This window comes from Eulemur rufifrons, chromosome 10, assembly GCF_041146395.1.
Source record: "Eulemur rufifrons isolate Redbay chromosome 10, OSU_ERuf_1, whole genome shotgun sequence".
Taxonomy (NCBI): Eukaryota; Metazoa; Chordata; class Mammalia; order Primates; family Lemuridae; genus Eulemur; species Eulemur rufifrons.
Window position 1 is genome coordinate 1213337 of NC_090992.1, and position 23630 is coordinate 1236966.

The 23630-nt window shown below is 57.0% G+C and overlaps 1 protein-coding gene across 1 annotated transcript; it reads right to left on the minus strand.

The window, feature by feature from the left end:
* Nucleotides 1–13582: 13582 nt before the first annotated feature.
* Nucleotides 13583–21188, minus strand: IRF1 (interferon regulatory factor 1). Its single transcript, XM_069484036.1, has 10 exons — nucleotides 20970–21188; nucleotides 19861–19952; nucleotides 18479–18578; nucleotides 17493–17669; nucleotides 17338–17387; nucleotides 17103–17229; nucleotides 16797–16919; nucleotides 15113–15162; nucleotides 14134–14269; nucleotides 13583–13825 (listed from the first exon to the last, which is right to left on the minus strand). Exons 2-10 carry the CDS (start codon nucleotides 19945–19947, stop codon nucleotides 13701–13703), a joined length of 975 nt encoding a protein of 324 aa, XP_069340137.1. The 5' UTR covers nucleotides 19948–19952; nucleotides 20970–21188; the 3' UTR covers nucleotides 13583–13700.
* Between the last annotated feature and the right edge of the window lie 2442 nt (nucleotides 21189–23630).

A 23630-nucleotide genomic window follows, 5' to 3' on the forward strand; every position in this document is an offset into this window, starting at 1 on the left:
GCGGCCCAGTCATTGGTGGCTGTTGCTACCGTAGCCAGAGTTGTGAGGACCGGCGCGGCGGCAGGTGAGAGCACAGCTCCCACTGAAGGCGCCGTACGAGTGTGAGGAACGGTGCGTGTTGTTTTGGCAATAGTGAAGGCGCAGCTCCTCTCCCACATTTGTCTGGGTGGGGCAACTGTTTTGCTTATTTAATGTTAAACTAGAAGATGCACCACAGGGAGGTGAAAAGTGAAACCGCCAACCGTTTGAGCTGCCGGCTGCACCAGAGCAGTGTGGCCGGTGCAGATGGCAGGAGCCAGGGCGAGCCCACTTCCTCCGTGCGTGCCGCGCTCTCCCTCACACCGGCTTCCCAAGGCCGCAGGAAGTGGGGCCAGGAACGGGCCCTCCGGCTGTGCGGGAAGGCCTGGGCCGGGGGTGGCAGCTGCCAGGGTGAGGGTGAAAGCCTTTGAGGTCCTTGCGGGGTCCTGGGGCCCTCTGCACAGTAGCCCCTGCCCTCTCCCTGTCCAGGCCTGCCCAGGACCCGTGGGTAGCGGACTCCTGCCTGGACTCTCTGCTGAGGTAGGGAGCCGTGTGCAAAGGCATCCAGCCCAAGAGAGCAAGCTGGATAGGAGGAGAGCTGAATCTCTTCTCAAAGGAAATGCAGTTGTGGTTTTGAGATGTTCATATTTCACAGCTGTGGTTGGCGTTTCCCAGGGTTCTCAGAGGTGAAGGCAGGGTCAGCCCCATGTCGCCAAATAAGGTTCACAGTGACCTTAGCAACAGGCTTTGCTACCCATTGGCTGCCACTGTTGCTGCCTGCCAGTGCGGCCTCCCGAAAGCCAGCGCTGAAGCTGAGCTGAAGCGTCCACGTGCGCAGAGGTCCAGCTGCCTGCCAGAAAGTACCGCCCTGGGAGCCGCCGCAGATAGGTAGAGAGCTCTGCACAAAGGTAGGCGAGGCGGTGGGGGCAGGACTGCCTGGGGGCCTGCGTTTCAGAGTCCACCTGGCCAGTGCTCCACTGACTGAGTCCTCACTCGGCTTGGTGGCCTGGTGCCAGCTTGCCAAGGTGAGCCCCCACCCCTAGTCCCCAGCCGTCAGCCTTGGACTCCACAACGGTTACCACTGCACAGGTCTGCTCATTTTAGCTCCACTTGTCTTTCCTTTTCCCCAGGCACTCGGCTAAGCTCCTTCTGCACATTATATCTTTTAACTCTCTCAACAACCCTGCGAGCTGGTTAGTCCCATTTTACAGGTGCAGAAACTGACACTAAGGGAAGTCAGGTAACTGGCCCATGGTTGCAGCACTAATAAAGTGGGGAAGTCACGATTGAAACCCAATTTAAACAGGCCCAGATCCCCTGCCATTAACCACCTCACTGTACTGCCAGACACTCGATGTCTCTGCAGCTCAGTGTCATGTTGTGACATGGTGATGACGATACCATACCTCAGACAGTTGGGGTCAGGATTGCATGGAGTGACTTTTGTGCGAAGTGCTGGCTTGTCCAGTAGCATACCTTGGCACTGGTGCCGTAGGGCCCCCAGGCCGTGCCCCGCAAGCGGTTTGCACGCTCCCGTCTCGTGGAGTGTGCTGCTGCAACGCTGAGGTTTGTGAGCTGACTTCTCTGTGTCTTCCTACTTGGCTTCTACTTCCTCTTTCTCAGCCTGCTCCCACCCCCACCCGACAGCAAGGTAGGGTGGCCAGAGAGGAGCCCGTGGGTACCAGGGAACAGGCTGGCTGGGCTGGAAGGGACAAGGTTCCAAAAACAAAGGTGGAAGGTCAGACTGTGAGGGCAAACATACCTCATTCCGTCTACCTAGACAACTGGTGTTTCAGCACTGTTGCTCTGAGAAGCATCTTCAGGATTAAAGTACATAAATGATCTGGTGAGGATGCAAATGCGTGTGCCCTGTAACCCGGAGTCCCGGTGCTCAGAATCCGCTCTCGCCACACTCCATCCACGTGCGCGGGGATAGTCGCACAGCACCAGGAGCCCACGTGTCCGTCAACAGTAGCGAGTGCAAATGAGTCGTCAGCTTCCTGCCGTGAAAATGAATGAACTACAGCGACTTGTAAATAACTGAAATATTGTGATACTGGATAATAGTGCTGAGCAGCTCACCACAATGCTAAGCAAAACATAATGCGGGCAGTATCGTAACCTTTTATAAAAAGTTTAACAACTGGCAATATTGGACTATACTGTTAAGGATATATGCAGAGGAAGTAAAACTATTAAAAAAGCACAGAAGTCATCACAATTGTCAATTTGGTCATGACCACAGGGGAGGGTTGGGGGTGTGATTTGTAGGGGAACTTGGGGGTCTTTGGAGGTGCTAGCAGTTTTATCTCTTGACATGGGTAGTGGTTACATAGAGATTTGTTTTATGGTTATTTGTTAAACTGAACATAGGTTTTGTGTATTTTTCTACATAACTCTTATTTCACAATAAAAAATAAAAAGTGTATGTATGTGAATCTGTTATAGCCTTGAACAGTGCGTTGAACCGACAGGGCCGCTGAATGAGCTCCACCTCCACACTGCGCCTCTCGGAACAGTGCTCGAGTGCCACACTCTCGCCGAACCACCGCTGTTCCTGCAGGTCGAGGAGCCTTGGAGGGAGCAGAAGATAAAAACCATTGTGGAATCTGGGATTGCAGGACATCCTTTCACACTCCAGCCATGACCGGTTTACAGCCAGGGAAGATCAACCAGGGGATGTGGGAACAAGAGCTGGAAGAAGCCATGGCCACAGCCTGTCTGGGCTTCTGGGGACGTGGATGGGTGGAGGGACACATGCAAATGACCGTCTGGGACCCAGCCCCGCTTGGCCCCTGTGTAGTACCAATTCGGCTGGAGCTCCAATTCCAGGGTCCTCTCTTCAGGAATGCCTGCGTTTGCTGATTATCCGCCATATGTCTGTCTGGTCCCTGCAGAATACAAGGAAGAAAACAGCCTTCCGCAGTGGCTGAGACAGGAGCCCCCTGGATGCACAGCAAGGAGTCCAGGGCCACAGGATGAGGCCCTGACTCCCTCCCCTAGGGGACTGGTGTTCTCCGAGGGCACAGACCATGTTTTATTTCCCCAGCCTGGAATGAGCCCTGGAGGACAGTTAATAAACATTTGTTAAGTGAACAAGTGTGTAGAGTATGTGCTGTGGAGCAGTGGTCCCCACCTTTTTTGGCATCAGGGACCAGTTTCATGGAAGACAATTTTCCCAAAGACCAGGTGGGGGTGGGGGATGGGAGCGATGGGGGCAGCTGTAAATACAGATGAAGCTTCGCTCACTTGCTGCTGCTCACCTCGTGTGGTGCGGCCCTGTTGCACACGGGCCAGGGACTGTACGGTCTGCCCATGGCCCGGGGATTGGGGACCGCAGCTGTAGAGAGTAAGGGCTCCTTAGGACCCTGCTAGAGAGGCAGCCCACTGGGCGTCCTGCTTCTGTGGAGGGCCCCCACCATAGCCTCGCCACCGCGGCAGGCTTCCTCGGGGTCCCCAGGGCTGGTGCTCCCTGGCCCTCTGTCAGGTGGTGAAGACGGCCCTCCTTTCTCTTCTCACGAGAAACATGACCAGTTTCCAGAGCTCTTCATCTTCTGGCCCTCAGCATACTGGTCATTCAGTCTGGAGAGGCAACAAAAGTATTCAGATGTGATCTGAACAGGCAGAACCGCGGTGCAGGTGGAGAGTCGGGGGCGGGGTGGGGGGGGGCGGTGTGCCTTGGCAGTCAGCCTATTTGGGTTGCAATGGTGACAGCGGCTGGCATGGCCCCAGCACCGGAGCAAGGATCAGGGTTTCTGCCCATCATCTTTCTTTCCTTGGTGTTCCTCCAGCCTTTACATAGACTCTGTTCTGCTGTAAAACCCCGTGTTGTAGCCCTTGTCCAGAGTGTTATGTTTCTCCTCAACTATCCTGGAAACTCCCTGAGGCAGCCGGCTTGTGGCGGGCTCCCTATAATGTTAGCTAGTATTATTTGCGTTATTGGTTTGTTATTTGAATGGACAATCATTCGTGGCATTTAATGAGCATGTACTATGTGCCAGCAACAGCTGGGTGCCTGGACGTAGCCGTGAACAGAGTAGACCTGTCCGTGTCCGCAGAGCCCTGGACACCCTGAGAAGACTTGCTGATGGAATGACAGACTTCGATTACACCCACTGTAATTGGCAACCCTGCCAGCAGACATCATTGCATGTCCTCTGAATGTTGCACTCAGAACACACCTTTCCTGCCCTCTCGTGCTAGAATGTCAGAGTCTGAGGAAAACACACTGTGAGAGTAAAAAACACTGAACTTGGAGGGCACTGACCAGGGATCACATCCTCGCTCTGCCACAAACCCACTGTGTCACAGTGGGTGAGTTACTTGACCTCTCTGAGCCTCAGTTATCAGTGAAATGGGGTCAACCGTGTATCCCTCAGTGGCATGAGAAGATCAAATAGCATCACCACAATGCACAACTCCAGGGGGCGCTCTTCACGTTTTAGTCTATACAGCCTTGTTGGCCTAGGATTAAATGAGCACTTTTACTGTGTGACCTGAAGTTAATGACCAGTAAATGGCAGCTGCTGTTGTACGTGAGTTAGGGGAAGCAGGGGTCACTGCAGGCCAGCGGGCTGGACACAGCTTGGCCAGGCTTTGTTCTTCGAGGAAGGGCAGGGCTCTGAGAAGTACGGACTTCCATGCAGGCAAAGGCCAGGAGGCAGGGACAGCCAGGGCACGTCCGGGAAGAATGAGGCTGGTGAGGGAGGGGGTCAGCAACTTCAAGTCTTGAGTAAGGAGTTCGCCATTCCCTCTAGGCCAGAGAAGCCACCGGAAGCTGGACATGGATGAGACCAAGGCGGATGCTGTAATTAGTGAGCTTCAGAGGTCCAGCATCTTCTCTCACCAGGCAAACAAAGGTCAGAGAGAAAAAGCAGTGGGTCTCCAAGGTCACACAAGGACCAGGGCCCAGGCCAGGACCTCGCCCGTGCAGGACCCAGCTCAAATGGCTCCTTGAGTCCAGTCTGTGGCCCCACAAAAGGAAGTTCCTGGCACTTTTCATATATATTTATAATATTTTCCTGATTATAAAAGTAATTATAGGTCATTCTAGAACATTTTTAAACTGTAGAAATACAAAGAAAATATAATCATCTGTAATCCCACCATCCAAAGATAATCACCTTTAGTGTTGTGATGTATTCCCTCCACATGCATTCCACCTCAAATTGTATCTTATGGTTGGGCGCGGGGGCTCCCGTCTGTAATCCTAGCACTTTGGGAGGCCAAGGCAGGAGAATCACTTAAGGTCAGGAGTTTGAGGCCAGCCTGAGCAACATAATGAGACTTCATCTCTAGAAAAAGAAAAAAAATGGCCGGATGTGGTGGCGCACACCTGTAGTCCCAGCTCCCTGGGAGGCTGAGGCGGAAGGATCACGTCAACCCAGGAGTTTGAGGTTGCAGTGTGCTACGATGACGCCACGGCAACAGAGTGAAACCCTGTCTCGAAAAAAATAATAATATTTTATATGTTCTTTGGGTTAGAATCATATTGTATATAGGTTTCACGTTTCACCTTTTCCCTGTAAAATTGTGTTTTATGAGGAAGGACTGTTTTTACTGCAGAAGAAACTCTAGAAAACCTTTTCCTTTAAAAAAAAAAAGTGCAAAGCCCTAGTCTGCAGTGGTTGCGAGGACATCCTGTGGGGCTGCAGGGTGGCTCTGTCACGCGCATCCGGTGTGAGCTGCAAGGCAGCGGCTGCGGCCAGGTCCTGTTCTCTCCTGGCCAGGCCGCAGCCTCTGGCCTCCGCGTGAGGCGGGGTTGTGATGAGTCTGCACTCGGCCTTCCTTCCCCACCCGGGACGCTGTGACCATCCACCCCATCAAAGGCACGTGGGGTTGTGATTGTTACTGTTCATGAACAACAGCAGCGTCTCAAGCCTTTCTCGTGTGCCGCCTCACCCGAGACACACACCCCGTGAGGCCGAGAGGACAGATGCTGTCGCACCCATTTTGCAGATGAAGAACCTGAGGCTGCAGGAGGTCTGGTGGCCTAGTGAGGCCACACAGCTTAAGTAGCCCAGCAGGGACTCTACGCAGATCTGGCCGGCATCCAATTCAGTGATTTTTAAAACTTTTTTTTCCCTGCAGTACTAGTTCTTCCTGAGCCAAACTGGATCCCCTTAGTGAGGCCAAGAACTGAAAGTGTTTTGAGTACTATGGGTGGCGGAGGGGCCGCAGAACTCCACCCTGGGAGTCTCAAGCCGAAGCTCTCGGGCCCTGACTGGTGTTGTGTTGGGTGGCCTGACCTCAGGGCAGCCCCTGCCAGCCAGCGCCCCACCTCACGGCGGGTTCAGAGGGGCGGCTGCTTGCTGTGGAGATGCTCAGCAAAGGCGCTGTCCTCGGGGGCGCCCTTCGTGAACTCCCCAGGCCGTGGGCCCACCACCTGCCCCGGGCTCCAGAGTCTGAGCTTTTCCTCCATGGCACGGGCCTGTCACAGAGGGGCTGTGGGGCCCCGTGAGGCTGACGCAGGGATTTTTGGCAGCCGCGTCCCCCAGGTGGTTTCCAGGTGTTCAGTTTCCTATTGCTGCCGTAACAAATTATCATAAACTTAGGGGCTTAAAACAACATAAAATTATTATCTTACAGTTCTGTAGGTCAGATGTCCAGAATAAGTCTCACTGGACTGCGCTCCTCCCTGGGGCCTCTGGCAGAGGATCCCTTTCCTTGCGCTCTGCAGCGGGAGAGGCCGCCTGCCTTCCGTGGCCTTCTGTGGCCTTCCGTGGCCTGTGGTTCCTTCCTCGTCTTCAAAGCCAGCGGTGGCTGCCCGGGGCTCTCACATAACGCCCTCCCTGGCTCTGACTCTTCTGCCTCCCTCTTCCCCTTCTGCCTCCCTCTTCCCCATTTAAGGATGCTTGTGATTACACTGGGCCCACTCAGATAATCCAGGATAATCATTTTCAAGTGAGCTGATTGGCAACTTTAATGCCCGTTGCCATGTAACAACATACTCCATGCACTGGGACGTGGACATCTTTTTTCCACTGTGGACCGTTATTCCGCCCACCACATCCAGCCTCTCTGCTGGGATTCAAGGGCCCCATCCTCGAGCATAGATAGTGGGCCCGGCCGACCACACTCGGGACGCGCCCGCCGCTGTCAGACAGGCCCTTTCTGCCCGGGTCCTCTGCCACCTGCCTGCTCCTTTTCCCTCCACCCTGTCCTGGACTCCTCCCGTCCTGGCGCCCAGTCTTAGGTGGGGAGGAGCTGGCAGGAAGTGCCCAGGGTGTGGCGATGGAGGAGGGGAAGGCTGGATGCACCAGGGCTGTGGGAACCCGGGGAACAGAGTCCTTCCCGTTCAGACTCCTGCAGGAGCCGGGCCCGACCGTAGCCTTGAGGACACAGACACTCAGGTCTGAGGCAGCTCCAGGGCTGGAGTGGCGGCCAGCCAAGTAGTGGAGCCCTTTCATCTGTGCGTCCCTGCTGCCCTTAACAGCCAGAATTCACCTGGCACCTTGCTCAGGTGAGGACAGACTATCTGCCTTCACTCACTCCCTTTCTCCTGTCCTTTCCTGGGCCTCAGGCTTTGGTGGGCTCCCCAGCCAGACCTCTGTCCCTGGGCTGCTTAGTGAGGGCCTGGGGGATCCAGGACCCCAGAGCAGGGCCTATGGGCACTGCAGGGCAGCAGGGGCTGGACAAAGCCTTTGGCCATCAAGTAGGGTGGCCAGCTGGCCCTGGTTTACCTGGGACTTTCCTAGTTTTAGCACTGAAAGTTCCAAATCTCAGGAAAGTCTTCAGTCCTGAGCAAACCAGTACAGTTTGTCAGTCTATCTCCAAGGCCTTTGGTACTTGGTAATCTACTCCCAATCACCTCTGCAGCCTGCGCTGCCAGCCCTTTGGACTCCTGGATGCTGGGGAGGCCTGGGTGCTAGGGAAGGACCCCCAGCCAGTGCCGGGAAAGTGTAGGCTCCTGCCTGCAGCGTCCTCAGCAGAAGCATCACCTGTGGGCTCCGTGCCTGTGTCCGCAGGGGACAGAGCTCCTGGACGCACGCATGGGGAGCTTGCAGCTGAGGCTCTAAGACTTTAACAGCCTGGGTGTTAAATTCTTCTGGGTGGTGCATTGCAGGTAGCTTTAATAAATGTTTTTATTTGCTTATCTATATTTTTACGCTTTGTACAATTAAACCAAGTTCTTTTTCTTGTATACCTTTTTAATAAAGGAAAGTCATTAATGACTCAGCCTTGCACCTTCAGTCCTGTGGAGCGCAGGCCATGCTGCAGGCCATGCACACGCCGGCCCTCGCGCTGGGCCTTTGACCGTGGCTGCTGGCTGGTCATGGCTGGTCCACCCAGGGCTTCACTAAAGGGGCAGGGCCAGTCACTCCTCTGAGCCTTCCCTGCCCCTCAGCCTGCTCCCCTGCACCCCAGAGTCCAGCCTGGCTAGTCCTCCTGGGAGGGACGCGGGAGCCAGGGGCGCTCTTGGTTGGTGAGCAGCTGCTGACTCCGGCGTCCTGCTGACCGGGAGGAGATGCAGGAGTGTCAGCCCGACTGAGCACTGTACGGATGTGGAGGAGACGAGCTGCTTGCCCCTGGCCAGCTTCCAGTCTGGTCAGAGAGAGTGGACACCCTGCAGACCACACGGGCAGTGGCAGACAGGAAGGGACAGGCCACGGATGGTGAGGCTTTCCCTGTGACAGCTGTTAGATAAGGGAGGACCCCGTATGGCCAGAGACCGAAGGTGGGATCCTCCTGAGTAAGCTGAGGCAGGCCCCTCTCCAAGCTCAGGGCGGATGTCTCCTGGCCAGCACGCTAGCGGGGTGAGCCTTCGCTGCGGACAGCCTGCAGCGAGCCTGCGTGCCCCCCTGCCGAGGGCAGTGGCCAGCCGGGCCCCAGGGTGCTGGGTTTTCTCAAGGATTAAGAAGCCAGGAATTAGACCCACCAGACCCAGGGTCTGGCCCCAGCCTGTGGCCAGGAGGTAGGATGCACCCACGTGGCTCTGGCTCTTACAGTCAGTCACCCTGAGTCCAGACCTCTGAGGAACCCCAGGACCCAACAAAGGGTCTGGTCTAGAACAGAATAGGTGGCCTTGCTCAGACAGAAAACGTGGCTGAAAAGTCCCCTTTGATCCCTGGGACTGAGATAAGGCCTAGCAGGCCAGAGTCCCCTGGAGCTGGGAGCAGGTTTGCAGACAGGCTTGTGTAGCTGAGCTGCCCCTGCACTGAGGCCCAGTGACAAGCCTGTCAGTACCCAGCCCCTGGGGCCTCACCCCTGAAACTGCAGTGGCCCCCAGGGCATAGGTGGGGCCTCGCTTCCCTTGAGGACCAAGCCAACCCCACCCCGCTGGGGCCCTGGGGCCCGTGGCAGCAGAGCCTTGTGGCCTGGGGTGTCAGGAGGGGGTGTGTTGGGGGAGGGGCAGGGGAGCTGCGGGCTGGGCCAGCACAGCAGCTCTTGCTGTCTTCCCTCGATGCCCCCAAGTGTTTTCTTAGCACGGGTGTTAGTGCCCTAGCCCTTGCCTGTTCTCCAAACTCCCTGGCCAGGCCTCAGTTTTCTCCTTTGCAGGGAGCCTGGTATTGTGGAACCAACCTGGGTTCTGGACACAGACAGGTGTGGGTTGGAATCCAGGCTCTGCACTGATTGGCTGAGTCAGGCTGGGCAAGCCCCACTCACCTGGTGAGCGCTGGTTTCCTGGTCTCTGGACAGGAGGCCGTGGTGGGCGCCAGCACGCGGGTGCCTGTGAGGCGCTTGGCACAGTGCCCAGCACAACGTGAGCACTGAGGTCTGTGTTGTCATTATTATCCAGACAGACTTCAAGGTCTTTTCCAGTTCTGCTCACTTCTGAGTGGAAAGGTTAGTGCTGAGTTCCAACGAATTTCACACATGCTCAGCGTGGAGGGTCAGTCGTGTCCAGGTTAAGAAGCGGCATTGCGTCTGACAGAGAAACGCTTTCTGTGCGGTCACGTTAGCCCTGGGTGCCCCCGCGGGACTGCCCGCAGGGAACCCAGACCCTCCAGTACAGAGCGGAGTTTTCAGTCTGTGCCAACGGGGTGAAAGACCAGTGGTCCCAGAGGATGACAACCTGGGCATGACCCCGCCCTGCCAACCAGGAGGCATCACTCCCAGAGAAAAGGACCCCACCTCCAGCCACCGTCACGGCTTTTCCCAGGATTTCGGTCCTGTCCTTGGCAGGCCCCACAGGAGGCTTCCGAGGGAGATCTGAGAAGCTCTTATCTTTGGAGTTAGGGCGGTGGCAACACCCTGCCCCGCACAGTGCACTGAGAGCTGTTGAAAGCTGATATGCCGAGAAGGGCTGGTTTGCATATTGGCCTCTGGCGTTCTTCTTACTGCCAAGTAAGCTAAAAGAATAAACCAGCCCAATTAAAGTGACACCTTTCATGTAAGGCAGGGAAACCCTTGTGACTAACCAGAAATGCCCTCGAACATCTGTAAACTAGGCCCAACCTGGGAGGTCCAGCTGAGGTGGCTGAGCTCGGCCCCACTTTGCCAGGTTACCCCATTGGAAAGTGGCCCTTGATGACAGTGATGTCATCACAACCCCACAAAACATCTTTCAATGACCTCCTAGCTCCCTCAAGCAAGAGCTTCCACCATTAGTGCTTAGACTGAAACTCTTTGGAATGAACCACAAAAGCTTTGGCAGGTCCTTTGAATGATCTTAAATTATGAGGTTTAAATTTGGTTCCGATCATACTGATATTGCTCCATTTCAGGCATTGTTTGTCTAATGAATTAATAGTGTCAGCTGCCATCGCCTCTAGGTGAGCAGACTTTATTTTGTTCCTCTTCCAAGAGAGGGCTGTGGTCCCTGATGGTCCAGCTCTCCACCCTGGAGGTCTGGCTCCATCCCGAAATACTCCACCAGGCTTGGTCCCTGCGACCCAGTTCCCTTGTGACGAGGGGTAGGGGTAGTACAGAGTTTTGAGGTCCCTCCCTGGATATTCCAGGGAGTTGGTCCAGATCATTTAGGACTCCCGTGATCAGAAGAGGTGGAAGAAGTCAGGACTTCATCTTGGTTCTGGAGATTGGAAGCTGATGGACATAATTCCTCTCACGTTTTGGCGGCTTATAAGTGATGAACTTGAGAGATTTCCACAGCTGCCTGGGACCTCACCCCACCCACTGCCTGCTCTCCGTCAGGGTGAGGGTGAGGAGGAAGGGAGAGGCCAGAGAGGCCTGCCGTTTTCTCTGGGTTGCGTTCTTTCCCTGCCTTCCCTCCTCAGCCCACTCCACCTTGCTTCCTGCCATTGCCTGCCGTCACTAACAGGAGAAGCCACCCGCTAGAAAACCCCACATGGGAGCCACAGGAGGCTGGCCACCTCACTCTGAATCTGCCTAGCAAGGGCTGGGCCCCGGAGGAGCTGGAAGGGGCCACCTTGCCCATCTCTCTGCCTGCAGGGGAGGCTCCCGTGGGAACTCCAAGGGGGCCTTCCGATGTGCAGGGCTTGACGGCGGCCTGTGCAGGCGTCCACATGCCGGTACACACCCAGCAGGAGTCCTCCTGCCACGCACACACCGCCTCCGAGACCAGGGAACAGTACTTCTGAGCTTGGAAGAGAACAAGCGTGTCAGGCTGACCTCTGCCCACTCTGCAGTTTTCTCATCATTTTCTCACTCAGCCTTCCTTTCCCGGGGCTCAGAGTCCTTCCAGGGGGCTGGGCCCAGTGAGCCAGGCACACTCGTGTGGTTTCTGGGACTGAGAACTGGGAGGATATCGACAGTGCTCTCGTTCCCCTGAGCAATGCTGTTAGGGTCATGGCCCCGTTCCCTGGACAATACTGGTGATGCCAACCAGGTCCCTTGGCCAGCCTGCCTACTGTAGTGGGTCCTGTGTGTGCCCCAAGGCCAAACACTAGAGAAGAAGATGGGAAAAGGCCACGTCCAGACTTTCCACCCTCACACATTCTGTGACTTGGCCATCTGAAGGGGGCATTGTCGTGTCAGCGGTTCCCAGACTATGGTCTTCAGAAACACTGTTTTGATCAGATGTACCCCTTCATAGAGATCGTGTGCATGACTCGCCCAGCCAGAATCCTGAAAAGGAAAGAAACCGGCATCCTGTGAGGTCAGCCAGTTTTCCTAACGCATTTGTGCACGGACCCGTTTCACACTACGCTGCAGGACTAGCAGCACCAATAGTGACTGTTGACTGTCAAAGCCTAAAATACTCTTGAACTGGCAGGTGACCGGCCAAGCCCCTGTCCCCAGTGTCCTCCGGCCACCCAAGCCCCTCTCCCTCAGATCTGCCCCCAATCCAGGATCTACTTACACTGTCCAATATGGTAACCACTAGCCACATGTGGCTAAATTTCAATCAAATAAAATTAAAAATTCAGTTCCTTCATTGCACTGGCCACACTCCACGTGCTCAGCTGGCATGTGGCTAGTGCCAGTGGCTACGTATTGAACGGTGCAGAGAAAACATTTCTATCACTGGAGAAATTGGACGGCAGGTCCACGCCCAGCACAGCAGCCGTCGGGACCTTCCTTGGTCTGGTGTCCTGACTGTGACAGCGTCGTACCAGTTGTCTGTCTGGAGCAGGACCTGTGATCCCCGGGACACGCAGTCTGTGGCACATTCCCCAGAACTGAAAACCTAACACTCCCCAGACCCCAGACTCAACTCACAGCCACGGCTATAAAGTCAAGGGCAAATGACCATGTTTACACGGGCATGTCCCTGTGATGTGACTGTGCCCTCCCCCGCCATCTTCCCATGAACATAGATGAAAGGATTTTACGACAGACGTGTGTCCCTGCTCACCCCAAAGCCAAGCTCAGGCAGGATGCCAATAATGAGTCCACCAGAACATTTCCATAAAAAGTAGAACATCTACAATTTCTCTCTAAATAAAAGGCCACGCCGCTTATAAACAATTAACTTTTTATAAAAAGACAAATGTACATATTTACACACATGTCCATATGTGGTCACACATGACTTAGTGGTCAGATGGCTATTCCAATCTTTAAAGTCATAGCAAGGCGCTCACCCTTCCCTCCCGGGGCCTGCTGAGGGCTGCTGGGGCTGGAGGGGTGGCGGACGCCGGGCAAGGCACTGTATAAATAAACGCAAAGGCCAAGGGCGTGGGGAAACGTTAGTGTACACCTCGGATCAGAAATGTGGCGACATCCACAAGAAAAAGTGCCGTGTTTTTTCCCACGCCCCTCGGCCAGAGCAGGGGGCAGGACACAGCTCCTCTGAGGCTGAGGCAGCCGGGCCCTGCAGGACTCCATTTTCCTTCACATTTCACTGGCTCTAGAACAGTCCCCAGGGCTCAGCTGGGAAGGGAAGTGGTTCTTTGGGAACAGGATTCACTTAGTGCAATTGACTCTTAGTGCAGAGCCAGCCCTGGGATTGGTGCTGTGCTCTTCTGAGGTCGCTGGTCTGTTCCCCTCGAGCCAGCCAGTGACAGTGACACCCTCTCCAGGCAGCCGGGCTCACAGGGAGAAGCTAGAGGCTGACTCCTAAGTCCCCTACCTGACACACCAGTCTCAGAACCCCATCTTCCCGGGACACAGGGCCAGCTTTATCCCATGAGACGAGCCCAGACGTGGCCTGCCAGAGGCCCTGAGAGGCCACTGACCCAAAAGGGAGGCCCCACCCCACTCGACAGTGAGGTCACACTTGCTAAGTCGAGGGGCCACAGGAGTCCAGCTTCTCTGCTCCACAGCCACCAGACACCAGGCCCCGCTTGCCTGGGGGAGTGCGAGGGGCCAGGGCCCAGCTACGGCACACAAGGGATGGCCTGGATGGAGGGCAGTCTGACGGGGGGCAGCACGCTGTCCAGCCAGCTGGAGTCCATGTTCTTCAGATCTGTGAAGACGCGGTGCAGGCTCAGCCCAATGTCCCCTGGAAGACGTGAGCAAGGCTGTGTGAGGGTGGGGGTGCAGGCATGCGGTGTGCCGCGCCCCCCCCACACAGCCCTGCCCCTGAAGGCCGCAGACACAGCCTCTGCTCTCCACACCGGCAGCACCCACCCAGCCTCGGGCCAACCCTGGGGCACGGGAGCGGTAGCTCGCTCACCGGCTGTCTGCAGCCCAGCTGAGGTCAGGGAGGACGCTGCACCTCATGGCTCCCGGGCCCTGCTCCCCAGCCCTCCCCACCCGCACGTGGTTCTTCCGTCGCTACGAAGCCCTAAGGGTCCAGGGGCTGCTTACCCCCAGGACTGTCAACTTCTGGCTCCTCTTTGCAGCTGAAGTCTCCATACATGGAAGGGGGCTGGGCCCCGGGTTCGTTGAGCAGGTACCCCTTCCCATCCACGCTGGTCGGCTGCCACTCCGACTGCTCCAAAAGCTGGGGACAGAGGAGCAAAGAGCCGTTGGGTCCCTTCTAGTGCAGACTCACCTGTGGCCCTGCCCTCAGTGAGCCAGCTCTCCCGGCCGGGACTGCGCCCTTGGCCCTGTCCACATTCTCAGACGGGGGCAGACGTGCCGCGCAGTGGGGACACGGGCCGGAGAGGCAGGGGCGGAAGTGCACGTTGGTGCAGAAGGTGCCGTCGCTTCCCAGCCTCCCACAGCCACGCTCTGGCGCGGCATCTCAGTCACGTAAGGACACACCAGCTGCAAGTGTGGCTTGACGCGAAGGTTGGCACAACAGGTCAGGAAAAGATGACTGAAAAGCTAGCGGTGAGGAACTAAGCCCATCTCTCAATTTTCCGGACGATGGGCAGAGCCAGGGTACAACTACTACAAAACCTTTTTCATATTCAATTTTAAAACTAAAACACCTGGAGGATAATTTGCGGCTTTCTTTTCTCTGTAAGCTGTCACACTGCAGATCCCAAAGGCTGATGATCGAAACCTCATGTGCATTCCCGAACTAGCAGGGCCGGGCGTGCTGGGGCACGGGACGAGGGCCAGGGGCCAGCGGTGGCAGCGGCTGACTCACGGAGCTGTCTGAGGCCCCGAGGCTTGCTTGAGGACAGCCTCTTGGAGACCAGGCCTCCAGCCTGCCCTCACTGCCCACGGTGTCTGTCCCACCAGCCAGCCACGTGAATGTGGCCCTGGTGGGACAATACAAGCAGCCAGGTGACAACAGTAGCTGCCTACCCTGATGTGGAAGCTCACTGGCTGGTTCTCTCTTTGCTCACTAAGAAACTCTACCTCAAGAGAGTGCCCAGGTAGGGAGGGCCCTTACCTTCATGATGTCCTCAGTTAACTTCCCTTCCTCATCCTCATCTGTGGCAGCTGTGGAGGGGACAAGCAGAGAAGTTGGCCAGCAGTCAGCTACTCTCACCCTGCTGTCGCAGCCACGGACTCCCTCTGCCCCTTCACACGTGTGCACACTCGTGCACACACACATACCCCACACACACCCCCACTATACACACCCACCACACACAAACACGTACCCCCACCCCCAACACACCACACACACACACACACACCCCACCCCCCCAACACACCACACACACACACACACACACACACACCCCACCCCCCAACACACACACACACACACACACACACACCCCCAACACACACAAACACGTACCCCCCACCCCCAACACACCACACACACACACACACACACACACGACACACACCCCCCCCAACACACACAAACACGTACCCCCCACCCCCCAACACACACAAACACGTACCCCCCACCCCCAACACACCACACACACACACACACACACACGACACACACCCCCCCCAACACACACAAACACGTACCCCCCACCCCCCAACACACACAAACACGTACCCCCCACCCCCAACACACCACACACACACACACACACACACACCACACACAAACACGTACCCCCCACCCCCCAACACACACACACACACACACACACCCCCAACACACACAAACACGTACCCCCCACCCCCCAACACACCACACACACACACACACACACACACCCCCCACCCCCCCAACACACACAAACACGTACCCCCCACCCCCCCAACACACACAAACACGTACCCCCCACCCCCCAACACACCACACACACACACACACACACACACCCCACCCCCCCAACACACACAAACACGTACCCCCCACCCCCCAACACACCACACACACACACACACGACACACACCCCCCCCAACACACACAAACACGTACCCCCCACCCCCAACACACCACACACACACACACACACACACACACGACACACACCCCCCCAACACACACAAACACGTACCCCCCACCCCCAACACACCACACACACACACACACACACCCCACACACAAACACGTACCCCCCACCCCCCAACACACCACACACACACACACACACCCCCCACCCCCCCAACACACACAAACACGTACCCCCCACCCCCCAACACACCACACACACACACACACACACACACGACACACACCCCCCCAACACACACAAACACGTACCCCCCCACTCCCCCACACACACACCACACACACACACACACACACACACACCACACACGGCCCTCCCTGCGGACCTGCCTGCCGTGGAGATTCCACAGTAGGACACTGGCCTGGTGACTCAGCCTCCTAAACCCTGAAGCCATGCCTCCTCCCACCCCCTCACTTCCTTCCTCACGCTCAGACACTGGCTGCAGAGACCCGGGAGAACCAGCAACCTGAGACCAAAATGCAGCCCCTGGCCCCCTCCCTCTCCTCGCTGGCCCACCACAGCCCTGCAGCCCAGCCCGGGCAGCCTCCCTGGGGTCCAGGCGGCAGCCTCATCCCCGTGGGGCGGGGGTGGGCAACAGCCAGCTCAGCCAGCTCGATGCCAGGGAGTTCTGAGCATCTTCTCTCTCTCGGGACGCCCTTCCCAGGACCCAGTCAAGCAGGCAGGCCAGGCCCAGTGGCACCAACCTTCCGAGGCAGAGGGCATGGGTGACACCTGGAAGCTGTACAGGTCACTGGTGCTATCTGGCACAACTTCCAGTGGGATTTGCCAGTCGGGGAGAGTGCTGCTGACGATACACGGTGAGAGAGCTGGGGAAGGGCAGAAGCCACAGGTCAAAACTGTGTGCTTTCTTACTCTGCAAGACACCCAGCACCCCCACCCCGCAGCCTGCTCCGACAGGCCACCATCTGCTGGCACCGTGCTTTCTGGAGCCAAGAGAAAGAGCCAGCCCACTGCCCTGTGGGTCCCCTGCCAGGCCCGGCCCGTCTCACCTGGAGTCAGTTCCACCTCCAAGTCCTGCCCCACATAGCCCTGGGCCGTGTAGCTGCTGTGGTCATCGGGCAGCGTGGAGCTGCTGAGTCCGTCGGAGAAGGTGTCGGGGCTGGAATCCCCGTATGACTGTGGAGGGAGAAAGCAGCTTAGCCCCAGGCCTGCCGCGGCCCCTCTGCCACTGCTCACCCTGACCCACAGGTGACAAAAGGCCAGGCTGCTTAGGACCACACTCACCTTCCTCTTGGCCTTGCTCTTAGCATCTCGGCTGGACTTGGACTTTCTCTCTGTGGGGCAGACAGGCTGTCAGCCTCGGTACAGGCATACCAGCCCCAGCTGACCTTCTTCCACCCTCCCTCGAGGGTTTCCGAGGACCCAGAGCCCTTGGATACCTTTTCTCTGGTTCTTGGTGAGCGGCGGGAGCATCCGGTACACACGCACAGCTGAGCTGCCCTTGTTCCTGCTCTGGTCCTTCACCTCCTCAATATCTGGCAGGGAGTTCATGGCACAGCGGAAGTTGGCCTTCCACGTCTTAGGGTCTGGCTCCTTTTCCCCTGCTTTGTATCGGCCTGGAGGGCAGGAGAGCAAAGAGGATCAGCAGGGCCATGGCAGGGGTCCTCAGCTGCCCTGGCCTGGGAGGAGGAAGGCAAGAGTAGCCCTGAGGCACATGCTGCCAGAGAGCCTCACGGGTCAAAGCAGCAGGTGTTCCTGAGGGACACTCTGTAGGCCCTAGGCCCTGGGCTTCTCCAGTGCCCAGGCCTGGCTCCAACACAGCCAGCAGCCCCCGGGAAGGGCCCAGCCAGCACTGGAGGGCTCATGTCTGCAGAAGCGTATTCTCCGTATCCGGGACCATGCCTGGTCTTCCTGCCTGGAATATCAGCGGCCAGAGAGTAGGGACTGGAACATAGCTGATATTTCCAAGCACAGGAGTGGGCACAGAGTACTAATAGGTGGGCTGACTGTTCTGAGATGGGCCAAGGGACCCAGCCCTCAAGGATAAAAGGAGGCCACCAACCAGAGGGGCCTTGAGACAAGGGCCTTAGTCAACACCAGGAAAAGGGAAGACCTGGGTCTCTTTCCATGCCCTGGCTTACAGCTGCTTTTCACAGCTGCTTTTGCCAGGGAGAACTTTAATGGAGCCAAAAAACTCCCTGAAGCCACACTTTCTAAGATTTTGGCTTTACAAATCTCTTTGAGAATTTGCTGAAACAATGGACCCTCTCCTCTAGAAACACAAGTCTGGCCCCGACCCGCTTCCCAATAATTCTGCACACTGTCTCAGGGAACTCGGGGACCCCAGTGAAGAGCCTGTGTTAAACATTAGCGCCTCCCCTTGTCTCTTCCCCAGCCCTCCTGGGCCAGACTCCCAGGCACACACCTGTGTGAATGGCCCAGCTCCGGAACAGACAGGCATCCTTGTTGATGTCCCAGCCATGCTTGGCAGCATGCTTCCAAGGGATCTGGAAGATCATCTCTTCCTGAACAACGACACACATACACACAAGGCGTGTCAGCACAGAGACCACAGGTTTTGGGGCTGAGTCTGCCCAGCCCCCTGAGTCTGGGAAGAGGCTGACTTCCCCTTTTCACCCTGACATCTGGCTTGAATTGACCCATCCTGAGACTGGCTTAAACAGGCCATTCTGTGTCTGTCAGCAGAGGCTTCAGGTTCTAATGAGCTGTGGCACCATCAGCTCAGAAAAGACCTCCCTCTGCCTGTCGCAGATGTGCTGGGCCACACAGAGCATCCTCACCCGCAGCCCTGGTTCTGAAGCTCTGGGATGCTTCTCGCTAGCTTGCAAGCACCAACACGGAAGAAAGAACTTCTTCCATTAGAAGGGACTGGTCTGGGACCACTGGCTCCTACACAGGGGGTCCTGCTCACACCACTGAGGTAGCCCTGGGCCAGACCTGGATGCTGACCACCTGTGTGGCCCTGGCACTGTCACTGTACCTCTCTGCCCCTCACAGTTTTCTTTTCTCTGAAATGAGAAAACATACCTAAAAGAATGTTCTTTGAGGATAAAAATCAAAGCATATGTGGTGACACGGCCATAAATACAAAGAGTAAGGTCTTACTGTTATTACCTGGTGGTTAACAGTATGGGTTCCTGAGCCTATTCAAATCTTGGCTTTATCACTTTTTGTGTGATCTTATTATCTACCTCTCCCTGCCTCAGTTTCCTTATCTGAAAGTGATCTTAACAGAATCTATCTTACAAGACTCTTGTGAGGATTAAATAACACAGTATAAGTAGCATACTCAGCATGGGACCAGGTACGTAGTGAGTATTCATTCAGTGAGCGTTAGCTATTATTATGAATATTGTTGTTGCTACGAACTCTATAGGCTTCTTGGGCCAGAGCAACTGGTACAAGATTAATTCTTCCATCCTCTGCTAAGCCACCCACCTTCCTGCCCAGCAGTGCCCGCTTCCCTGTGTCCCGTGTGTGCCACAGGAGCCCTGCTGTGTATGCTGGTACACACACCAACAGGGGAGACCAGAACTCAAGCTCTGCAGATGCTAGAGAGCCTTGCTAGTGGAGGCTGTGTCTCTAGGTGGGTGTCCTGCCCACACCTCAGGAAGGAAGGCAAGAGTCAGGCCAGCGGAGCCCAGGGCTGGGCCTCGCACACTCCCTGCATGTGGGACCCACCAGGACACACATTTGCCTGCCCTCTTATCACTTCCGTTTTTGAGCTGCATTTGAAGCTTTGGTCCCCCAGAAGTAAATGGGAAAAACTCAAAGAATTACACTCACTTTATTAATCCAGATCAACCCTGGGATTTGGTTGGAATTAATCTGCATCTCTAGCCAGGGTCTCATGCGCATCCGAGTGATGGGCATGTTGGCTGTAAAGAGAAGACAGAGAGCTCCAGTTTGGAATCTGTTGAACAGTCCTTGGGTACTGCCCTGCCCCACCCCGAGGCCACTTAATTACCCGCCAGTGCCCGCAGCCAGGTACCAGGGACTACAATCGTGGGGGAGGGGCCTGTAGTTGAATAAAACTGCTCTCCAAGTCTTTTCCGCACCTTGAGCAAAAAACGCTCCTGCCCCTTCCCTCATCCCCTCCCAGCCAGCCCGAGGCATGCAAGTGATGGCTGCAGGATTTATGTGCAGGAAAAGAAACGAAATATACAGGGATCTCAATCCCAGAACTTTTCTCTCAAAATTCAAATCATTTGGGAAAGGAAGAGCTGCTTTTCTTGATGTCAATAAGAAATTTCCTTGACTTGAGTTGTCGCCGCTAGCTGTGCACCTTCCCCAAAGGACACCCCTTCCCCTCCCAATCCATTCTCCGCCTCCCTGACGGCCACAATGCCCGCGACGCTAGCCCATCCGTCCCGGTTTCCCCTCCTCGGGAGAAAGAGTCCAGGGAACACCTGTGGCGCCTTCTCCTGCAACGCCCTGTAGGTCATGACCCCCTCCAGCCACCCGGGGCCGTAAGCCAGACCTTGCCACCAACACAGGGAGCCCAAAACCTGGGCCTGGGCGCGGAGCTGGGACCGCCGAAAGCCGGGGGCACTGGGCGCTCACGCGTGGGCGGACACTCGCGTCCGCGGCACGGCGGGTGGATGCGTGCGACGAACGGCCCAGGCCATCTGCAGGCCCCCGGTGGTTTCGCGCACACAGATCTGCGAAAGCGGCCGGGCGCCGGCAACCTTGGCCGGGTGGGCGGTCCACGCCGCGGCCCGCCCTCGCCGCGCCGCCGCTCGCAGCTCCTCCGGCGCCCTCCCGAGCCCGCGCGGGGGCCCAGGCGACGCCGCGCGCCCGCGACTCCCCGGCTGGGGTTTTCGGCCCCCACTTCCTGGTGCCCCGCGCGCCTTTTGTTCGACGCCGCCGGTCCCCCGGTGCGAGGGCGGGCTCACCTCTGCTGCTGGGGCGGCGCGGCGGCGGCGCCAGAGGGTCCGACGAGGCGGGGGCTGCCGCGCGGGTGCGCGGAGCGCGATTCCGGTGGAACCGGGAGAACGCAGAGGACGCCCGGTCTCGGGGCTGCCGCGCACGGCTGGCGCTGGCTCGGCGCGGCCGCGGGGCGCACGTCCTGCCTGCTCGGAGGGCTGGCGCGCTCTGCCCGGCCGCGGCGCGGGGAGAAGTCTAAACACTTAGCGGGATTCCCCCGGCCCGCGCCCGGCCCCGCCCCCCGGGGCCGCGCGGGCGCCCATTGGCCGGCGCGCCGCGTCATTTCGGGGAAATCAGGCTGTTGTAGCGCTAGCGGCGAAGGGGAAGTACAGGGCGGCTGCTCCTCCCCACCCCCTCCGGCCGCGCCGCCGCCCCGGGGCGCCCAGGGGCCGGCCCCGCGCTCCGCCCCGCCCCCGCGGCCGCGCGCCCCCGGGTCGCTCCCGGGTCCGCGTTCCCCCGGCCTGCTAGCTCCCGGGACCGTCGCCTCCCGCTTCCTGCGGGGCGGTGGGGGCGGAGGGGAGAGGTAGGCTCATCTCTCTCTCCGAAGCTGGAGAGGGGGTCACCTGAGCATCTGCCGCCCTCTTCAAAGGACACTGGGACTGAATTCCGAAAACCAGCCTGGCCCCTCAAGCCGGCTAGCGGAGTGTAAAGACGGGCAGGTTTCAGCCCTCACACTGCCCTGGTCTGGAGGCGGGGACGCCCTCCCTCCAGGTCGCTCACCTGCCCTGGGGAGGTTGAGACAGAAAGCGTCCCCTGCAGGGGCACTGTGTGGGCTGCTGGGTGAGGGGGAACCCCAGCCTGGCTGCCGCTGCAGAGCCTCAGTTTCCTCAACTCCCCAATAACAATAGCCCTGCCGTGGTGGTCTGCAGAGATGGGAACAGATGGAGTTTGCAAAGCACCATGCCCCACGCAGACAGCATGCCGCACGGTTTCCAAGATCTCTGCCCCATGGGCTAACAGTGACCAGGGTGATACGCCACCCCTATTCGGTCTGTATCCCGAGACCAGCGGTCCCCAACCGTTTTGGCACCAGGGACCGGTTTCAAGGTTTCATGGAAGACAATGTTTCCAAGGACGTTGGGGGGGTGGTCGGGGGAGGCGAGCTCAGGAGGTGACTCCAGCGATGGGGAGTGGTTGTAAATACAAACGAAGCTTCTCTGGCCTGCCCGCCGCTCACCTCCTGCTGTGCGCCCGCCCCTCCCCCCAAGTTTTATGGAAGACAATTTTTCCATGGAGTGGGGCGGGGTCGGGGGTGGGGGAGCAGCGCGGTCGCTAACAGGCCACAGACCAGTAAGGACCCGCGGCCCTAGGGTTGGGGACCGCAGCCTGAGACTGCCCCTGGCTGGCCTTAGGGAAAGGGAGGAAGAGAAAGGGGTTCAGAGAAGCCAGGACTGATGAATGAGGGTAGGGGTCGGGTAGCTCTGGTCCCTCCTAGCATTCCTGCATCAGGCCTCCTCCCCAGCCTCACTGTGGCCCTTGCATGGGAGCTCCTCCATGGTAGAACTGGTGTCATTTCTGGGCCCCGAGGGCGTGACCCAGAGACTCTGGGGGGCATGGAAGAATTGCTCAGGGCTGGCCCAGGCCATGGGTCTAGCCAAAGGAGACCCTTGGAGAACCGAGGTCCCAGGCCCTGCTCTAAGGCCGACAGCTTAACTCCTGTGCTGGCAACTAGTCCTTGTCCCACTTGCAGTTCTAGAAGCTGGGCTGTGTTCATTTTCCATACAGAACTCTGGCCCAGCAGGCTTCTTCCTTATCTCCCCAAAGCTGCTGACTCAGAAGTAAATCACTCTCCCCAGGCATGTCTCTCCCCTCGCCCCAGCTCTCCCTCCAGAGCAGCACCCCATTGATGCAGGCTGTAAATAAACACACTGGGGGAGCATTCCATCCGTCAGTCACTCTACTGCCTCTCTGCCACGGAGGATATGCATGTGTTAATCCAGTTCTGCTGCACCAGAATCTGAGTGCTGTGACTAAAGTCACACCTGAGAAAGCAGCCCAGGAGACCCAGCAGGAATGGTCAGAACTGCCTCCCAGATAGTGGTGGGTCCAGAGCCAGGAGAGGCAAGGAGTCTGGAGAAACTGAGGAAGGAGCCCAGCCAGGCATTAAGCAAAATGGAAGGCCCTGAGCCCCTAGAATGGAAAGTTGGGAGTTAGGTGCTTTAACTGGCAAATGGGAGTGAGAACCTGCTACAGGGACCAAGACCTTCTAAGCAAGAAGAGCAGAAAACAAGTGACTCCTGAGTCCTGGAAGCTGTTCTTGGTGCAACAACTGGATGCTTGGCCTGTTCCTGAGAACCTGACTCGGGCGCCAGAAAATTCAGAATGAGATTAGGGAAAGGAAGTTTGCATCTCTTGTGGCCTGAGAAATTGACCACAGTGATCCTGTGAAGGCACAAGAGGCTGTACGAAGTGCTTTAAAACAAAAACTTCATTTTAATTCACAGATAATCACCTCTATGTGTATATATAAACAAAATGAGCATCTTTCCATGTCATGAAATGTACTTCTGCAATATCATTTGTAAAGGGTGCATATTATTCTATCATAAGGACAAATAAAAATTTACCCAATTAATCCCCTATTGTAGGACATTTAGGTTATTTCCATTTTCTCATAATACAGACAACGC